Below are 16,207 nucleotides of genomic sequence, written 5' to 3'. Positions count from 1 at the left end.
AAAGAGATACTTAGCTTTTTAATTACTATGAGTACTAGTTTTTCACACATGATTTGACAATTTTGGCTTGAAATTGGCAAAATAATTGAATGACGGGATGAAAGGTGTAATATATCATGCAATGTTGTTCATGTTGAGGTTGTATTTAACTTCTAAGACCTGGTAAGAACCATCTGACTTTTAATACATCATGATATGTAAATGTATGAGACTGTATGATTTGTACGTACAAACTTTTATTTTCCCTTTTATGAGTAAAACTGATTTTAATGTTGGTGGCAATAAAGACAATACTAATACTCCTTCTAATGCTAATTAAGCAGTTCAGTGGTTATGATATTGGAAATATGGTTATCACAAGGTCATGAGTTTAAATCCCAGCACCATCAAGATCCCACTGCTGGGTTCTTGAGCAACCATCAGACAGGCTCCCTCAAACCATTTATGTAAAAAAAATCATATAAATTATGATACTGCAGCACATGCTAGAATAATTAGCTATTCCAAACCATTTAAATTGATGATTTTTATATTTTGAAATTTAATTCAATTCAATTTAATTCATGTCTCAAAGCAGCTTTACACAGATAATGTGGTGATAAAAAATAAATTCTTTATAAGTATAAGTTTGTCCCTGTTGATCGAGCAACTGTGGTGAGGAAAAACTCCCTGAGATGGCATAAGGAAGAAACCTTGAGAGCAACCAGACTCAAGAGGGAACCCATCCTCATCTGGGTTGCACCAAATGTCCATTTGTGGCAGATATACGATGTTGCGGGGTACAGTGATGATGATCAGAAGCGAAAAGTAGTCCTGAGTCAGTGTAGCAGACTGTTGACATTAACTACAGTCCAATCCATCCTCAAAGCGCCCATTCTTACTCTGGAATTTCATGGAACCACCCAAGACGTTGATGAGAAACCGAAGTGGGAGGATCCACGGAGGGGAGAGGGGCAGGAACAGTGGTCACTGGAACCTCAGGAGCATGTTTAACTTGACCAAGTTACCCTTTAAAACTGTTTTAAACAAGGCTATAATAAGAAATCTCTCTTAAATAAATATTTATGTTTGTACTAATGGCTTTTAGCTGCCCATTATTTCTGAATTATTTAATTATTCATCAAAATGATTTTTTTCCCATTGCATCGTACTGCATTGAATTACAATATAGCTGTTATAGCGGGTAATATTCTCATCTTTCAATTGTAAATAATGTAATTTCATAGATGTTTTTGAAGATCTATTTTAGTGCACCCCTACGTATTTACACGGTTCAGCTGAATGTGCTCTTGTGTGTAGAATTATGCAAAATTATGTTTTACTGCAAACATTGTTTTGATAAGCTCTCTGTCTCACTCTTTCTCTCTCACAACTTCCCTGTCAATCCTGCTACTATGGTAACGCACTGAGAAAATAAAACACTGGTACGTGCGTGACAGCACATAATGCGATATAGGAGGTTTTCTTGAGTCTGTGTAGCAGTGTGTAGGTTTCCATAGACATCCACTAATCCAATACACAGTCAAAATACATGTACTTCTGCTGTTCTAGTAGCATCATGAGGGGCAAATTTAACTTATTTGCAGTGCTGCTGCCCCGAATTTTTACATTCCTATGAACAATGACACGAATGTACATATGCATTCAGTCAAGTGGCTGCATCATAAATCTGCACAGTCAAAACAGATGAATAAAAAGTTCTATCTGTAGTCGATATAAATCAGTACATCATAAATGAAACAATTGGCTGATATATAAAACATTTTTAGACACGAATTGAACAACGAAGCTTTGATCTAAAGCTGGTTTGAAACAGTGATATTCAGGTGTGAGTTTTAATGTGTGTGGCATGTGCTGATTTTTTAGTGTGTGCATGGACCCGTGATGACATTCCTGGAGAAAAGTGTCCAGACAAGCACAGAGATGATTAGGCTCCATGCTCTCACGCAGGAGGCCCTGTTTCATGAAACACTGCAAGAATCTATCAAGGTGTGACACACACACACACACACACACACACACACACACACACACACACACACACACACACACAGATTGTTGTAACATCTTTGAAACCTTCAGGTCCTTGGAGGGTGTGTGCACACCTGCCCAGCCCGGAGAGAAAACAGACAAATTGAGACTATTAACGTTCGTGAAATGATTTAACAACCAGTTAAGTTAAGTTCAAAGAATTAAGGCTAAAAACGGAAATGTTTAGCTGAGGTTTCCCAGAAGGTGGGGTGCTGTTGCATGTCAACGCTGTTTGTTTCTGGATTATAGTCGAGTGATGAAGAAAAGTTTACTAGACTAAAAGTAAATATACCTTGATTATAAAACAAGCCTCTGGGCAAAAAGCTACGCGTGCATTACGTAGGCCTCTTTCAATTCGTGAAGCCTGTTTATTTCATTGTTATTGATTTATTTTGATGGTCTAGTGGAAGCAATCACTGTGTCTTCATTATGTCGGCTACCGCATACTTGCAAAACCGAAATCGCAGCTTCCTTGCAAATTTTATTTAACAAATCCGACTAAACTATAACAGTTTCCTGAACTGAAACTTCTACCTGATATCATTTCTATTACACATCATTGCTTATACTTTATTTTCTATTAAAATTCACATTTGGGTAGAAAGTTACTAAACAAATTCTGCTAGAACAAAGTAGATCCACTAAAGCGGAATGATAAAGCAGCTTAAAGGATTGAAACGGAGCGTAGATCTGAAACCAGTAAGAAGATTACAGTCAATAACAATCATGGACAGAGTCTTACTGTGGCCAAACTTTGTGCTTGTTAGTAATATTCATCCGTTTTTTATGTACATTGATTTTCTTTTTCATCATTAATCACAGTAAAACCATTTGCAGCTGCACACAAACTCCCCTGCAAAACTTATGTAGCTTTGCTGAGGTGCAGAACAGTACTGTAACAGAGTACAATGAGAAAAAGCGAACAAAATTGAGTGTAAAAAAATGCTCAGATAAATGCTAAAAAAGGAAATAAAATGACAGTTGCTAATCTTGTAGTCACATTAATTCACAGTGCGAATAGTGTGATAATTATAACAATCCAAGTAATGTAATTTATAAGCCCACACACAAACAAAAAAGGTTTAAATGTAAGCCAAATATATCGAACCTGATAAGATGAGAAATGAACAATTTGTGTGGTCTATAACCTTTATTTTATTTATTCATTTTACATAGACCAGACGACCATTTAATTCTTTTTGATCACATTTACTCTACAGGTTTTTGCCATTTTCCAGAAAGTTCACTGATATCACAATTAGTACAGATTAAAGAACACTATACATATGACTTTAAACGTTTTTCTATTAATAACACAAGAACAATGAAAACAGTCGTTCATGACATCACAAATGGCTGGCTAATATCAGGAACATTTTCTACAGTAAAACTTAGGCCAAGTAAATATGTTACTCAATATACATAATAATATATATAATGATATAAACATAAATAATGATAAATAAAATATTGCCTCCAAAACCAATACTAAAGAACTGAAAAAAAGTTTGTTAGTCTTTTTTGGGTTTTGTGAGACAGCTGCAGGTTCCTTCTGTTTATCTGCAACAAACTTCGTAATTTAATGGTATTTGTTTGTATCAAACTGTCACCTTAGAATATACCTAGCTAGTTCACATTTGACTTTACAATTTGAATGGTAAATGTAGGTCAAATGGCAAAAGGAATCCTGAACCAACATGGCAACCTTCCCATCCTTCAACACCATGTAATTCTGTCTGGACTGAATGCGGCTCATTGGAAAATACTTCACCATACCAGTTTGAAAGTTTGGCGGAACAAACTGTCCGGAGTTCTGTCGTGAGTTAAATATAGGTGTGAGATTTGCAGATTTGCAGATCAATGCATTCTGTTTTTCTTTATATTCTACACAGCATCCAAACTAGGAATTGGGGTCGTATCTTTGTTTGTTGGATATAACAGACTAAGTGATTAAACAATTTTGATAGTTTTTCATACATACACTAAAATAAAAATAAAAAATAAAAATCACATCAGATATGCCAACTGTGAAGGTCTGTAGTTTTCATTTCAAATTCCTCTTCTTTCATAGAACTTGACTAAAGTTTCAAATTGATCAAATTGAAATATATATGGCAATATATAGCTGACTAAGCTTAGACACAGCTTTAAAACTACAATATTGTCATAATACTCTCATACTACACTCTCTAAACTGTATAGCATGAGCTAACCTGACAGGATATATTTAATTTTTTAATTAATTCATTGATATAAAATCAAGTTTGCAGAGTATCTCCAGTGCTAGCTAGCTGGTTAATATAAAAGAGGGGTGCACACACTTTTTCAGCATGCAAGCTACTTATAAAATGTCCAAGTCAAAATGATCTACCTACTATAAAATACATAAATAAAGATCTATTTTTTTGTTAGGCGATCTAACCACGCTACCTTTGCAATCAACGTATTGGGCACCTCTGATATAAACTAACCTGATGGTATTTCTGAGAGGATTTTTAATAGATAGTACTGAATCCTCATCCTTGCTGATTAATATGAGCTAATATGACTCTAAAAAGTCCTCAAATGTTCTGATTTATACTAAAATGTACACACACCCCTGATCATACAGATTCCAAAGGGGAATCTGAGCAGAGGGTTTAAAATATAATACCTCTATCTCCTGTAAAAAGCTCTACAGGAAAAATGTTAGAATAATTATAATATAACTAAGCAACAATTGTGGGCACTGTTTAACCCACCCTTTTTTAGTGATTATCATTATTATTATTTTTTAAAGATTGTACTATTTCTTGTCACCGAGTATTACACTGCAGAATAATGAAAAAAAACCTTCCAACATCATCCTTTCTATTCCTCTGCATACTCATTTACTCCACATCTGCCTCCTCCCCACCTGGCCGACATTCTTTTTCTGGCAGTAGTCCATATTCATTGAGGAAGGCCTCCACGTCTGTGGCAACAAACTCATCGTTGAAGTGCTGTGTGATAGCTAGGAAGTTTCCTAGCATCTCTCCCCCCTTGTAAACAAGCACAGCTGGTAAAACATTGTCAGGAAAGTGTTCACCTGCACCAGAGACAGCTGTGTTGATGCGACAGAACTTGATGTTGGGATAGTTAACAGCTAGGCAGCCCAGACACTGGTCCAGCACCTCACAGCTTCTGACTCCAGCTTTGTAGATGTGCACTACCACTACAGTGAGCTGATGCTCCTTCTCAATTACCTCCAGAAATGCCTGACCGCTGTCCAGCTCATGCACACCATTAAACCTGGGCCCGAAGCTGAGGCGCTCGTGCATTTCCTGCATACACTGCTTGCGGTACTTGCGTAAATACCGCTCATCGTCCTCCTTCAGCAGCTCGTACTCCTGGATATTCATCTGAAAGGATGTGGAACATAGCCACGTTGAGATGTTTAGGAGTATATAACAGGAAAGGTGAATAAATATGGAACTAGATGTTCAACAAGGACACAAGGGTGAAATTGTTTACGTTTGGTTTACAGATAGATGACAATAGGAAAAAAAAATGTATCTCATTTTATAGATCAGTACAATTTCAGCAAGATTCTTACATGGTTCTTTTGAAAATATCCATTTTTAATGTTTTGTCCACATAACAGAATGTTATACAGAGCGCCAAAGAATTAAAGACTTACCCTGTGACCTGAGTTACTCAGGGACTCCTCCTTGATTTTGTTCGGCGATGACATCTGTTTCAGCAGCTCCCTTTTGTTAGGAGGCAGGGTTTCCTGATCTATACTCTCCAGCTTAAACCTCCGCCAGTCATTAATTACCCCTTTCGGTCCTGGGGGCAGTTGGGAAATAATATTAGTCAAGTGTCATCCAACCATGTGTCAGATTGTTAATTAAGAATCACACACCTCAAGTTTTAAGTTTTATTTTTCATATTTAAAACTGCTAGTGACGGTTTGCACAAGACAATAAGGCTACAGGTAAACTACAGCAATATTAAATATTAAACATTAAATAATATAAAACCGAAAGAAAAAAAAGGAGAGAAAAAGTAATAATGAGGCATAAGAAAGTTATAATTATTTATTTATGAGTGGGTGCAGAAGTGTCTGTATATATATATATATATATATATATATATATATATATATATATATATATATATATATATATACAGTGCCCTCCACAATTATTGGCACCCCTGTTTAAGATGTGGTCGTGGACTTCTAAAAATTCTCCTTTTTTTTAAAACAACATAGAACCCAAATGCAAAAAAAGAGAAAAATCCAACCTTTTATTTAAGTACATAACTTTGGTGGTAAAAAAATCACACATTTAGAAAAAAAAAAAACTTGAAATCATGTGTGCCACAATTATTGGCACCCCTGATGTTAATACTTTGTACAACCTCCTTTTGCCAACAAGACAGCACTTAATCTCCTCCTATAACATTTCACAAGATTGGAGAACACAGAGAGAGGGATTTTTGGCCATTCTTCTTTGCACAATCTTTCTAGATCATCCAGTGTTCTGGGTCCTCTCTTATGCATACCCACTTATACTATACCCCCTTCCATCTGTCAATGGATCACCAGCTTCCTGACAGGCAGGAAACAACAGGTGAGACTGGGAGGTGTTACCTCCGGTATTCGGACAGTCAGCACTGGTGCTCCTCAGGGGTGTGTCCTTTCCCCACTGCTATTCTCCCTTTATACTAATGACTGCATATCAAGTGACCCCACTGTCAAACTCCTGAAATTTGCAGATGACACCACGCTCATTGGACTCATCCAAGATGGTGACGAGTCTGCATATAAGCAGGAGGTGAAGCAGCTGGTGCTATGGTGCAGTCAGAACAACCTTGAGCTAAACACACTCAAAACTGTGGAGATGATAGTGGACTTTAGGAAACATCCCTCAACACTACTCCCCCTCACAATATCCAACATCCCTGTGTCACCTGTGGAGAACTTCAAGTTTCTGGGCACTACCATTTCCCAAGACCTGAAATGGGAATCAAACATAAACTCGATTCTGAAAAAGGCCCAGCAGAGGATGTACTTTCTAAGGCAATTAAGGAAGTACAGTCTGCCACAGGAGCTGTTGATACAGTTCTACACTGCAGTCATTGAATCTGTCCTGTGCTCATCAATCACCATCTGGTTTGGAGCAGCAACAAAACAGGACAGAAACAGACTGCAGAAAACAGCAGAAAAAATCATTGGTGCCCCCCTGCCCACTCTCCAGGACTTGTACCATACAAGAACCAGAAACCGGGCAGGAAAAATCATTAATGACCCTTCACACCCTGGACACAACATCTTTCAGCTCCTCCCTTCTGGCAGGCGCTACAGAACTTTGCTCACTAAAACTGCCAGACACAGGAACAGTTTCTTTCCCCAAGCAATCACCCTCACTAACAACTGACCATAATTATATTCCCTGCTCACATCTATGAGTACTGCACAGAACTCTCACTCACCACATTATCTGTATATGTTGCACACACTATTGCTTCTATATACTATTGCTTCTATATACTGTACAAAGTTTTATAGTAAACTCTCTCATCATACCTGGCACACAATACTGTCATTTGCACTACCATGCACTCCCACACTTTATGTACATTACTGGTCTGTATCCCTATTTATTACCCACACTGTCTATACTGTCTCATATTGTCTGTATTGTCTGTATTGTCTTGTATAGTCTGTTTTGTCTTGTCGTGTCTGTTTTGTCTTGTATAGGTTTTTATTTATGTCTGTACTTTTGAGAGTAACAAACAGCTGGAACTAAATTCTTGTGTGTGTCAACACACTTGGTTAATAAACCTGATTCTGATTCTGATGCACTCTTCTCTTTAGCTCGCCCCACAGGTTTTCGATTGGGTTGAGGTCTGGGGACTGAGATGGCCATGGGAGGACCTTGAGTTTGTGACTGCTGAACCACTTTTGTGTAGATTTTGCCACATGTTTTGGATCATTATCCTGCTGAAAGACCCAATGACGACCCATCTTCAGCTTTCTGGCAGAGGCCATCAGGTTTTTATTTAAAATATCCTGGTACTTCAAAGCGTTCATAATGCCATGCACCCTAACAAGGTTCCCAGGGCCTTTGGAAGAGAAACAGGCCCACAGCATCACAGATCCTCCACCATACTTCACGGTGGGCATGAGGTGCTTTTCGGCATACTCATCTTTTGTTTTACGCCAGACCCACTTAGAGTGTTTGTTGCCAAAAAGCTCAATCTTAGTCTCATCTGACCAAAGCACACGATCCCAGTTGAAGTCCCAGTACCGCTTAGCAAACTCCAGACGTTTACGTTTGTGAGTGTTAGTGAGAAAAGGCTTTTTCCTTGCATGCCTCCCAAACAGCTTGTTGGCATGTAGAGAGCGTCTGATGGTTGTTTTGGAGACTCTGTGTCCCCAAGATGCCACTCTTTGATGCAATTCTGTGACGGTGAGCTTGGGAAATTTTTTTACTTCTCTTACCATCCTCCTCACTGTGCGTTGTGGCAAGATAAACTTGGGACCTCTTCCAGCCTTGTTTGTCACTGTTCCAGTTGTTTTAAACTTCTTAATGATTCCTCTGACTGTAGATACCGGCAAGTTAAGGCGGTGGCTATTTTCTTGTAGCCATTGCCTGACTTATGAAGGTCGACACACATCTGCCTTACTTGAATGGTGTGTTCTCTTGTCTTTGCCATGTTGACAAATGGGTAAGAGAATTAGGCCTCTGTGTCACGTCATATTTATACCCCAGGAAACAGGAAATCATGAATTACTAATTAAAAGTCCCTAGATACCCTGACCAACCTTAGCAACTACAGAAAAATATATATAAAAAAAAAAACAGTTAAATTTTTCAGAGGAATTGTTAGGGGTGCCAATAATTGTGGGACACATGATTTCAAGTTTTTTTTTTTCTAAATGTATGATTTTTTACCACCAAAGTTATGTACTTAAATGAAAGGTTGGATTTTTCTCTTTTTTTGCATTTGGGTTCTATGTTGTTTTAAAAAAAAGGAGAATTTTTAGAAGTCCACGACCACATCTTAAACAGGGGTGCCAATAATTGTGGAGGGCACTGTATATATATATTTAGTAGATATTTAGTTGTATATATATTTGCATAAATGACATATTAGCATGAAGTATTTTTATAAAAATATGGAAGGATAAGAAGTAGAATGTATATATTAGAGCAGGTGTGCAAAAATACGCAAAGATATGCAGTGTGCAAGTGTGGCATAAAGTACTGAGTGCAGTGGTGTTAAGAGTTCTGAGAATTGAGAATTGGGATTGTGCAGTCCCAGTGTGAAATGTATAACAGAGACAGCATCTGTAGAAGTTGGTGAGAATTATGTGCAGGGACATGTTGTCAAAGAGGTGGACAACAAGAAACTTGATAGTTCGATGGTTCTATTGATGTGTAAGGAGAATAGTTAACCTTGTGAACACTTCTGAAGTCTACTATCAGCAGAGGTTGCTGTCACTGCATCATTGTCATTGCACTCTGACCTCATCTCTGTAGGCCTTCTCATATCCATCAGTTATGAGGCCCAAGATGTCATCCGCAAACTTAAAGATGTTGTTGGATCTGTGCTGGGCAACACAGTGTGTGAACAGAGAGTACAGGAGGGGACTTAGGACACAACCCTGTGGATTTTCCAATTCTGATCACTTGGGGTCTATTCATTAGAAAGTCCAAAATCCAGTTACACGAGTGAGATTTTAATTCTTTTAGTTTTAAAATGAGTTTGGGTGAGATGATGGTGTTAAACAACACGTGATAACATTCAGTGATTAAAAACCATTAGTGCACAGGAGACCCTACATGCATTGTCATACGCCATAAAACGCATTTTAATCGTGGCATGTAATTTAGTTGTGTTCGGTTAGTGCTCTGAATATGTGTATTTTTGTATCAGTAGGTGTGGCTTAAATAATTTTTAATTAAATATGACCACAAGGTAAAACAGGTACACTGGAAAAACTGTTTAAAACACAAAAAGGTAGAATTGCCCAAACTGGGTAATCTTACTTGTACAGTTATTTATATTTGTACCTTTCCATATCTTCTATGCTCTGGAAATAATTAGCAAAAATAGAAATGCTAGTAAAACAATTCGTCACTGAATATAATATAAATGCATCTAATTTTTTCATGCAAGAAAGCTGTAAAATCTCTTGTTTGCACTTGTTCTGGTTCTGTTTTCCATTAACACATTTACTCTCATTTTATTGCTTTGGGAAACGTTTTAGCAAAATAAAAAAAAGGAAGACAGAATATACTTTGCTTTGTATATATTTCTGTATTCTATCTGTCTGAAACACATTGTTATTTGTTAATAATTATAATCATATAAAAACTAATAATGTACTGACATTCAGTTATGTTTCTACGTCTTCCATGTCAGCTGGATGGCGTTGTCTATAAATTCTTGGATATCAGTCTCATGATGGTGTTTCTGCTCAGTTTTGCATGTACCGATTTCTCTTTATGTGTACAATGTTGAAGCGACTCAACAGTAACTCATGACAGAATGTGCTCCAAATTAGGACATTTAGCAGATGCTCTTACTCAGAACCATACATTTATCTCCTTTACCTGTATGAGTCACAGTCACCTCCTCCTCCTCCATCAATCTTCTGTCAGACATGCTGTCTACAGACACAGACGCAAAATGTGAGCATTTATGTAGAAAGCTCCTGAGCAGAAAATGTGCAAAGACAACACTTATATTTTTGATTAAACTACTACACATAATGTCAAGTTGTAGAGACCATTACATAACTTTTTGTAATTGACTAAAGTGGAGTTTCGCACTGATACTCTACGAAATAGCTGCTTCTCTCAGGGGAAATTAAGTCGATGAGGTTGGAGGATTATGCCTTGATCCAATTTGTCAGCTTGGCTCTAGCAGGGATTGGTTTTATATATTTTTTTTTTTTTTTTACGTCTTGTCTACAAAATTATTGCATGATGTAAGTCACTACTTCAGAGCATTGTGTTATTTACACGATTCCAATTCTATCCACAGCACATGGGTAGAACGCTTTCTGTTCTGTTACGTTAAGGATGAAAGCTGTGTACAGATGGTGACCTTGAGCTGATCCCTACAGTTTTGCATGAGAACATCTCATGGTGGAACATCTCCCCCGATGTCACGCAGAACCAACCTCCACTTGTCCATATCCAGACATGACGTCAGGGGATTTCAGTTTTCACTCTGCACTTGTTTCTTTAGGGATTGAATACAAAACCCTAATCCTACAGCATTTAGCAGCACCAAACATGAACCTGTATAAGTAACAACAAGCGTCACTAATGAACTAAAATCAAATTAAGATCTTAGAGTTACTGTAGTATCTAAATGTTCTTTATTTGCTTATTAAAATTATAATAATAAGATGAAAGGCTTATTATTAAAAAACAACATCCCTGGCTTCACGTATAGAAAGAAGGACCATTACACTGAAGTCGCATAGGCCAAATAAGTGTCTTCTTACCTTTTTGCTGTGTGGGAAGAGTCTCTTCGCTTGACATGAGCTGGACTGTTGTGTGGTCAGCCTCAGCTTTGATGGGTTTTAGGCTGCATGGGGAGGGCTCTCTTAAAAACGAGACTCATTGGAAAACACTGTACTATTCACTGAAATAGCTTAAGGCTCCTAAGAGGATTTCAATGCTGGAATTAGACTTTGAATCAAATTAAAGCGAGTAATGGGCAGAATAAGAAAATATTTGAAGCAATTCTGCAAAACAAGTAGCTTTGGATAATTTCTTGGTGTAGAAAATTATACACTAAAAAGCCCAGGTCTTAATACACACTCACACAAACAAATATGTCTTAAACATGAAACTGAGTGATTTACTAAAAGTGATTAATGATCCTGATCCAATTTTCTTTGTACGTCATACAGCCATCCTTTAAACACTACTGATTGTCTTCTTGCACTCTTTCTGCGTCATCATATCACAAGCTCTGGACCTTTCTGGAACACTAAGACAGTTCAGACAGGAAGATCTGTTCTTCATGAGGTGAGGTGAGATGAGAGCTAATCTCTGATTTGGAGCCCTATACACCTTAATCTGGAAATGAGCAGCAGTTTATGGCCAGCTTCCTTCCTGCACTTATAGGTCATGCCATCACCAGCACGACAGAGCGAAGCTGAACTCCGAGGGGACGGGTTTTCCTAAAGCCTGTATTCGGTATCAAAGAAAACCGAGTGTTCACCTGTGTCACGGGAGAACCGTGTCACAATACAGCACAATAAACATCAGGGGTGGGTTTGCGACAGGATACCTGAGTAGGTGTGTGAAAGGAAGTCTGATGACAGAGAAGTGATGTCATCCGTAGCCACAGTTTCATGGGTGTGGTGTTGAGAGGTTTGTCCTCTGAAAATATCATACTATTGTCCTGGCCTTTTCATAATTCAAGGAGTTTTAAATCACATTCCTCCTATTACATATCGGTTATTTATACTCAACCTTATTCACAGAAGGTTACAAACCTTGCTCAAGTGTCTGACAGATATCCGGAAGTCCTGGTATCAGTCTTTCAATCAGAGTTCTAGCCGCTGATGCAGATGAGAATGACACAGGGAAACTAAGGCATTATGCTCACCATCTTATCCCAGCTCATTAATATGAAGAGAAACCTACCACCACTTGCCACATCATCAGTTGCAATAGTTTAGTAGTTTCATCAACTTTGGTCTCCTTCCCTTCAAACTGTCTCTGCACATCATCTTGTCTCGATTTTAATCCACCGCTTTTGAATGGCTGCTACAAAATTCCTTAAAGACAATTTGCTAATTGTGGAATGCACATTACTGTTACAAATCATTGCAGTGTTGCACTCAGAACATTTGCAACAAAAAAGAATCTATGAAATAAAGAACACAAAGAATCATATAAATTACCAACTGCTTCATCAGATAGCTTTGATGAGGCTTTAGCTTCCGGAGTAGATTTATCTTCATTCAAACTTCCTTTACCAACCATATCCATACTCATCTAACAGGACGTTCTCCATTTAGCATTAAAGCCCTAGGAGCGACTGGGTTTCCAACAAACAACAGAAACACTTCAACATCTGTGTTAAACAAGGAATGAAGATGAAGTCTGTTTTGTGTAGCACTTGATTACTTGGGATGAAAAAAACGCCTCTAGATTTCCACAATGAAATGAAATGTTTTACAGGTGTGAATGAAATGCAGTTCTCATTAATGAAACATTTATAAAATGAGGCATGTTTACTGTGCCATTATATTTAGGGGTTAATGAAGTCATTATGTTGTCACATTCATTGATTGTAACAATCCAGCCCAGACCCGATCCACACAAAAATGCAGCTTTAAAAATGCCTGGAAACCAATATACACTATTTGGACAGTATTAGTATTAGTATTAGGACAACTGACATTTCTAGCCACATGTCTTTGAATGCAGTGGTAATAAATATAAGCATAGCAGTTTGTATCTACATAGGAAGAACATTAAAGGTAAGGATTTAGGCTTCGTCATAGTCAGAGACAACACAATTTAAACTGACAAATGACCTACAATGTGTAGTGGTAAAAGGTGTGATTATTATTAAAGTGTTTGCTTTGAGGCTAACACATATAACAATACTAGAATATCTGCCTTTCTTTTTAGAAGTATTGATAAAATTAGAAATATGATGTGGTTACAGGATGCAGAAAAAAATATTCAAAATTTTGTTACATCTAGAATGGACTACGGTAACGCTTTACAGTCTGGATGGTCTAGTTAGTACATAAATAAGTTTCAGTTATTCTACAATGCATCAGCAAGAATTCTTACAAGAACCAGAAAATATAACCACATCACCCCTGTTTTAATCAGTCTGCACTGTTGATTATTTTCAATTACGTCTAATTTGATCAAAGGGTGCAGGCTATTTGTTGGTACCTTAAATAGTGAAGACTACAGCAGTTAAGGAACAGCCTTCTAATTAGTGGTTGGAACTCATACACAGTCTCAGTCTAGGCTGAAAACATTTATTTAATTATGCCTTTTGTGAACAGGTTTGTGAAAGAGCAGAGCTCAAGGTATATAGAGTGTTTTGGTGGGATGTTTGGATGCTGTTGTGTCTCACACTTACACATTAATTTAGGTTTGATGACAGTGGTGTGGTGGGCCATCTCTTATATTCCCAAGATCCCTCATGCAGCCCTGATTATATGGCTGTCAGGGATCCACCAGCCACACCCTCGCCAACCCCTCCAATCACTCCAAGCAGCTCACCAACTTACTAATCATCCACACCTGGTCCAAATCAGTCACCACGCTATAAATACCCTGGTTATCCACATGCTCATCAGCCGTTCTACAGCTTAGGTTTGCGAACATACAGGACTGCCCAAACTACTCCGTTTGGTCGTTGCTTAGCTTACTAGCTTCAGTGTGTTATTCTGTGCTTTCTGCCTTGCCCTTTTGTTTTGCTTTCTCATTAAAAAGCCTTCGTTTGAATTCACTCGGTCTCCAGAACGTTCTTAGTGCCTGACAATGGCACAGTGTTCTTAACTATTATGTTACAATAAGGATACCTAATAAGATATCTCTCTCTCTCTCTCTCTCAATCCCCCTTTCCCCTCATGAGGTTAACCAGGATGTACTAATGATCCAGTTCCTTTTTTTCTTTCCAGACCTGCCTGGTTCATCCTGATGCCCTACCTGTGGATGAAGCTCTTTTAAACTGGAGAACACTTGCTGCTGCTGAGGATAGTTCCATACAAACAGTTTAAAGATCATTCTATTCTTTGGGTCAATGTCAATTGTTTAAAGTGTCATAAAGTATTTTCTCCCTGCTGTTATTAGACTTTAAATTCAGAGCTGCTTCCAGTGAACCAGTCACCAAGATATACACTGTTATTGCTTTTTTAACTGTGCAATAATAACAATAACAAAGATTTTATGCAATAAATGTACAACACTAATTTAAAACTGTGCAATATTACCTATGTGCGATATGTTTGAAAGTGTAACTACTTTATTGGTGGGTTTTTTTTATGTATATTCCTACACTGTAATGTATATACTTGTATTACACTGTATGTACACTTACACCATTGAGAGCGTTCCGACGGGTAGCATCACTTCCTGGTTCAAGAACAGCACTCTGCAGGACAGATGAGCCCTCCAGAGGGTGGTGCGTTCAGCTGAACGTACCATCCACACCAAGCTCCCTGACCTGCAGGACTTCTACAGCACTCAGTGCCGGACCAGAGACAGGAGGATTGTGAAGGACCTCAGCCATCCCAACAATGGACTTTTTCTTTGTTGCATTCAGGGAAACGCTTCCGCTCTCTGAAAGAGAACACAGAGAGAATGAGGAGGAGCTTCTTCCTGCAGGCCATTTGGAGTTTAAACCAGGAAACACCCAGGATCTAAAATCTGGCCCACTCTCTCCATCATCACACTTTTTCTCTGCACATATTTTTTTTTCGCACAACAACACTTTAAACTCTGGACAGCACAGTGCACTTTTTATTTATACCACACCATACCGCACACGGACACTTTAAGGACAATTACACAAACCACCTTAAATTGTTTACTGATTTACTGTTTACTGCCACAAGCATATTTTGTATATACACCTTTTTGTCTCATATATATCTTTATATATTCTTATATTTTATATAGTTTTATACTTTATTTATCTGCCTTCTTTTTTCTTGTTTTATTTTTCTCCCCATCCTATTCCCTCATGCCGGACCACCGTAAAAAACATTTTACTGCATGTTGTACCCTGTATGTATGTGTATGTGACAAATAAAATAAAATTTGATTTGATTTGATTTCATTATGTCTCTACTTTTTTATATATTTACACATTTCTTTTTCTTTGCTGCTTTAACACAGAAATTTCCCCACTGTGGGATGAATAAAGGTATATCTTATCTTATATCTTATGATATCTTATACAGATAAAACACCTAAATTTAACTTTACTAACACCCTTGTAGACGAATGAGAAAAATCTCCACAACAACACACAGCAAATGGGGACTGAATGTGGAATGCGTTGTTCACAAAGCACATAGCAATCTTGTGGAATATTGTCCACAAACTTGTGTCCATATAGTGCAGTGGAAAGAGAGCCTCCTAAATTATAGAAAATCTCTTAGTGCTGCTAGATCAGCATATTTCTCCACCCTCATAGAAAA

General features: G+C 37.8%; 1 protein-coding gene across 1 annotated transcript; it reads right to left on the bottom strand.

Annotated features, from left to right (window-relative positions):
• Positions 1-3,166: 3,166 nt before the first annotated feature.
• Positions 3,167-11,836, bottom strand: pdcb (phosducin b). Its single transcript, XM_046836686.1, has 4 exons — positions 11,522-11,836; positions 10,620-10,676; positions 5,690-5,838; positions 3,167-5,411 (listed from the first exon to the last, which is right to left on the bottom strand). Exons 1-4 carry the CDS (start codon positions 11,556-11,558, stop codon positions 4,902-4,904), a joined length of 753 nt encoding a protein of 250 aa, XP_046692642.1. The 5' UTR covers positions 11,559-11,836; the 3' UTR covers positions 3,167-4,901.
• Between the last annotated feature and the right edge of the window lie 4,371 nt (positions 11,837-16,207).

This window comes from Silurus meridionalis, chromosome 23 (assembly GCF_014805685.1).
Source record: "Silurus meridionalis isolate SWU-2019-XX chromosome 23, ASM1480568v1, whole genome shotgun sequence".
NCBI lineage: Eukaryota > Metazoa > Chordata > Actinopteri > Siluriformes > Siluridae > Silurus > Silurus meridionalis.
Note: the sequence above shows the minus strand (reverse complement) of the source record. Positions and strands in the feature narration are given on the sequence as shown.

Excerpts from the sequence above, each read along its gene's own strand:
- pdcb (XM_046836686.1), bottom strand. The coding sequence starts at position 11,558 with ATGTCAAGCGAAGAGACTCTTCCCACACAGCAAAAAG. Across the intron at positions 5,839-10,619 it reads GGTGACTGTGACTCATACAG|GACCGAAAGGGGTAATTAAT; the intron begins GTAAAGGAGATA and ends AACTGCCCCCAG. Across the intron at positions 5,412-5,689 it reads TGAGTAACTCAGGTCACAGG|ATGAATATCCAGGAGTACGA; the intron begins GTAAGTCTTTAA and ends ACATCCTTTCAG.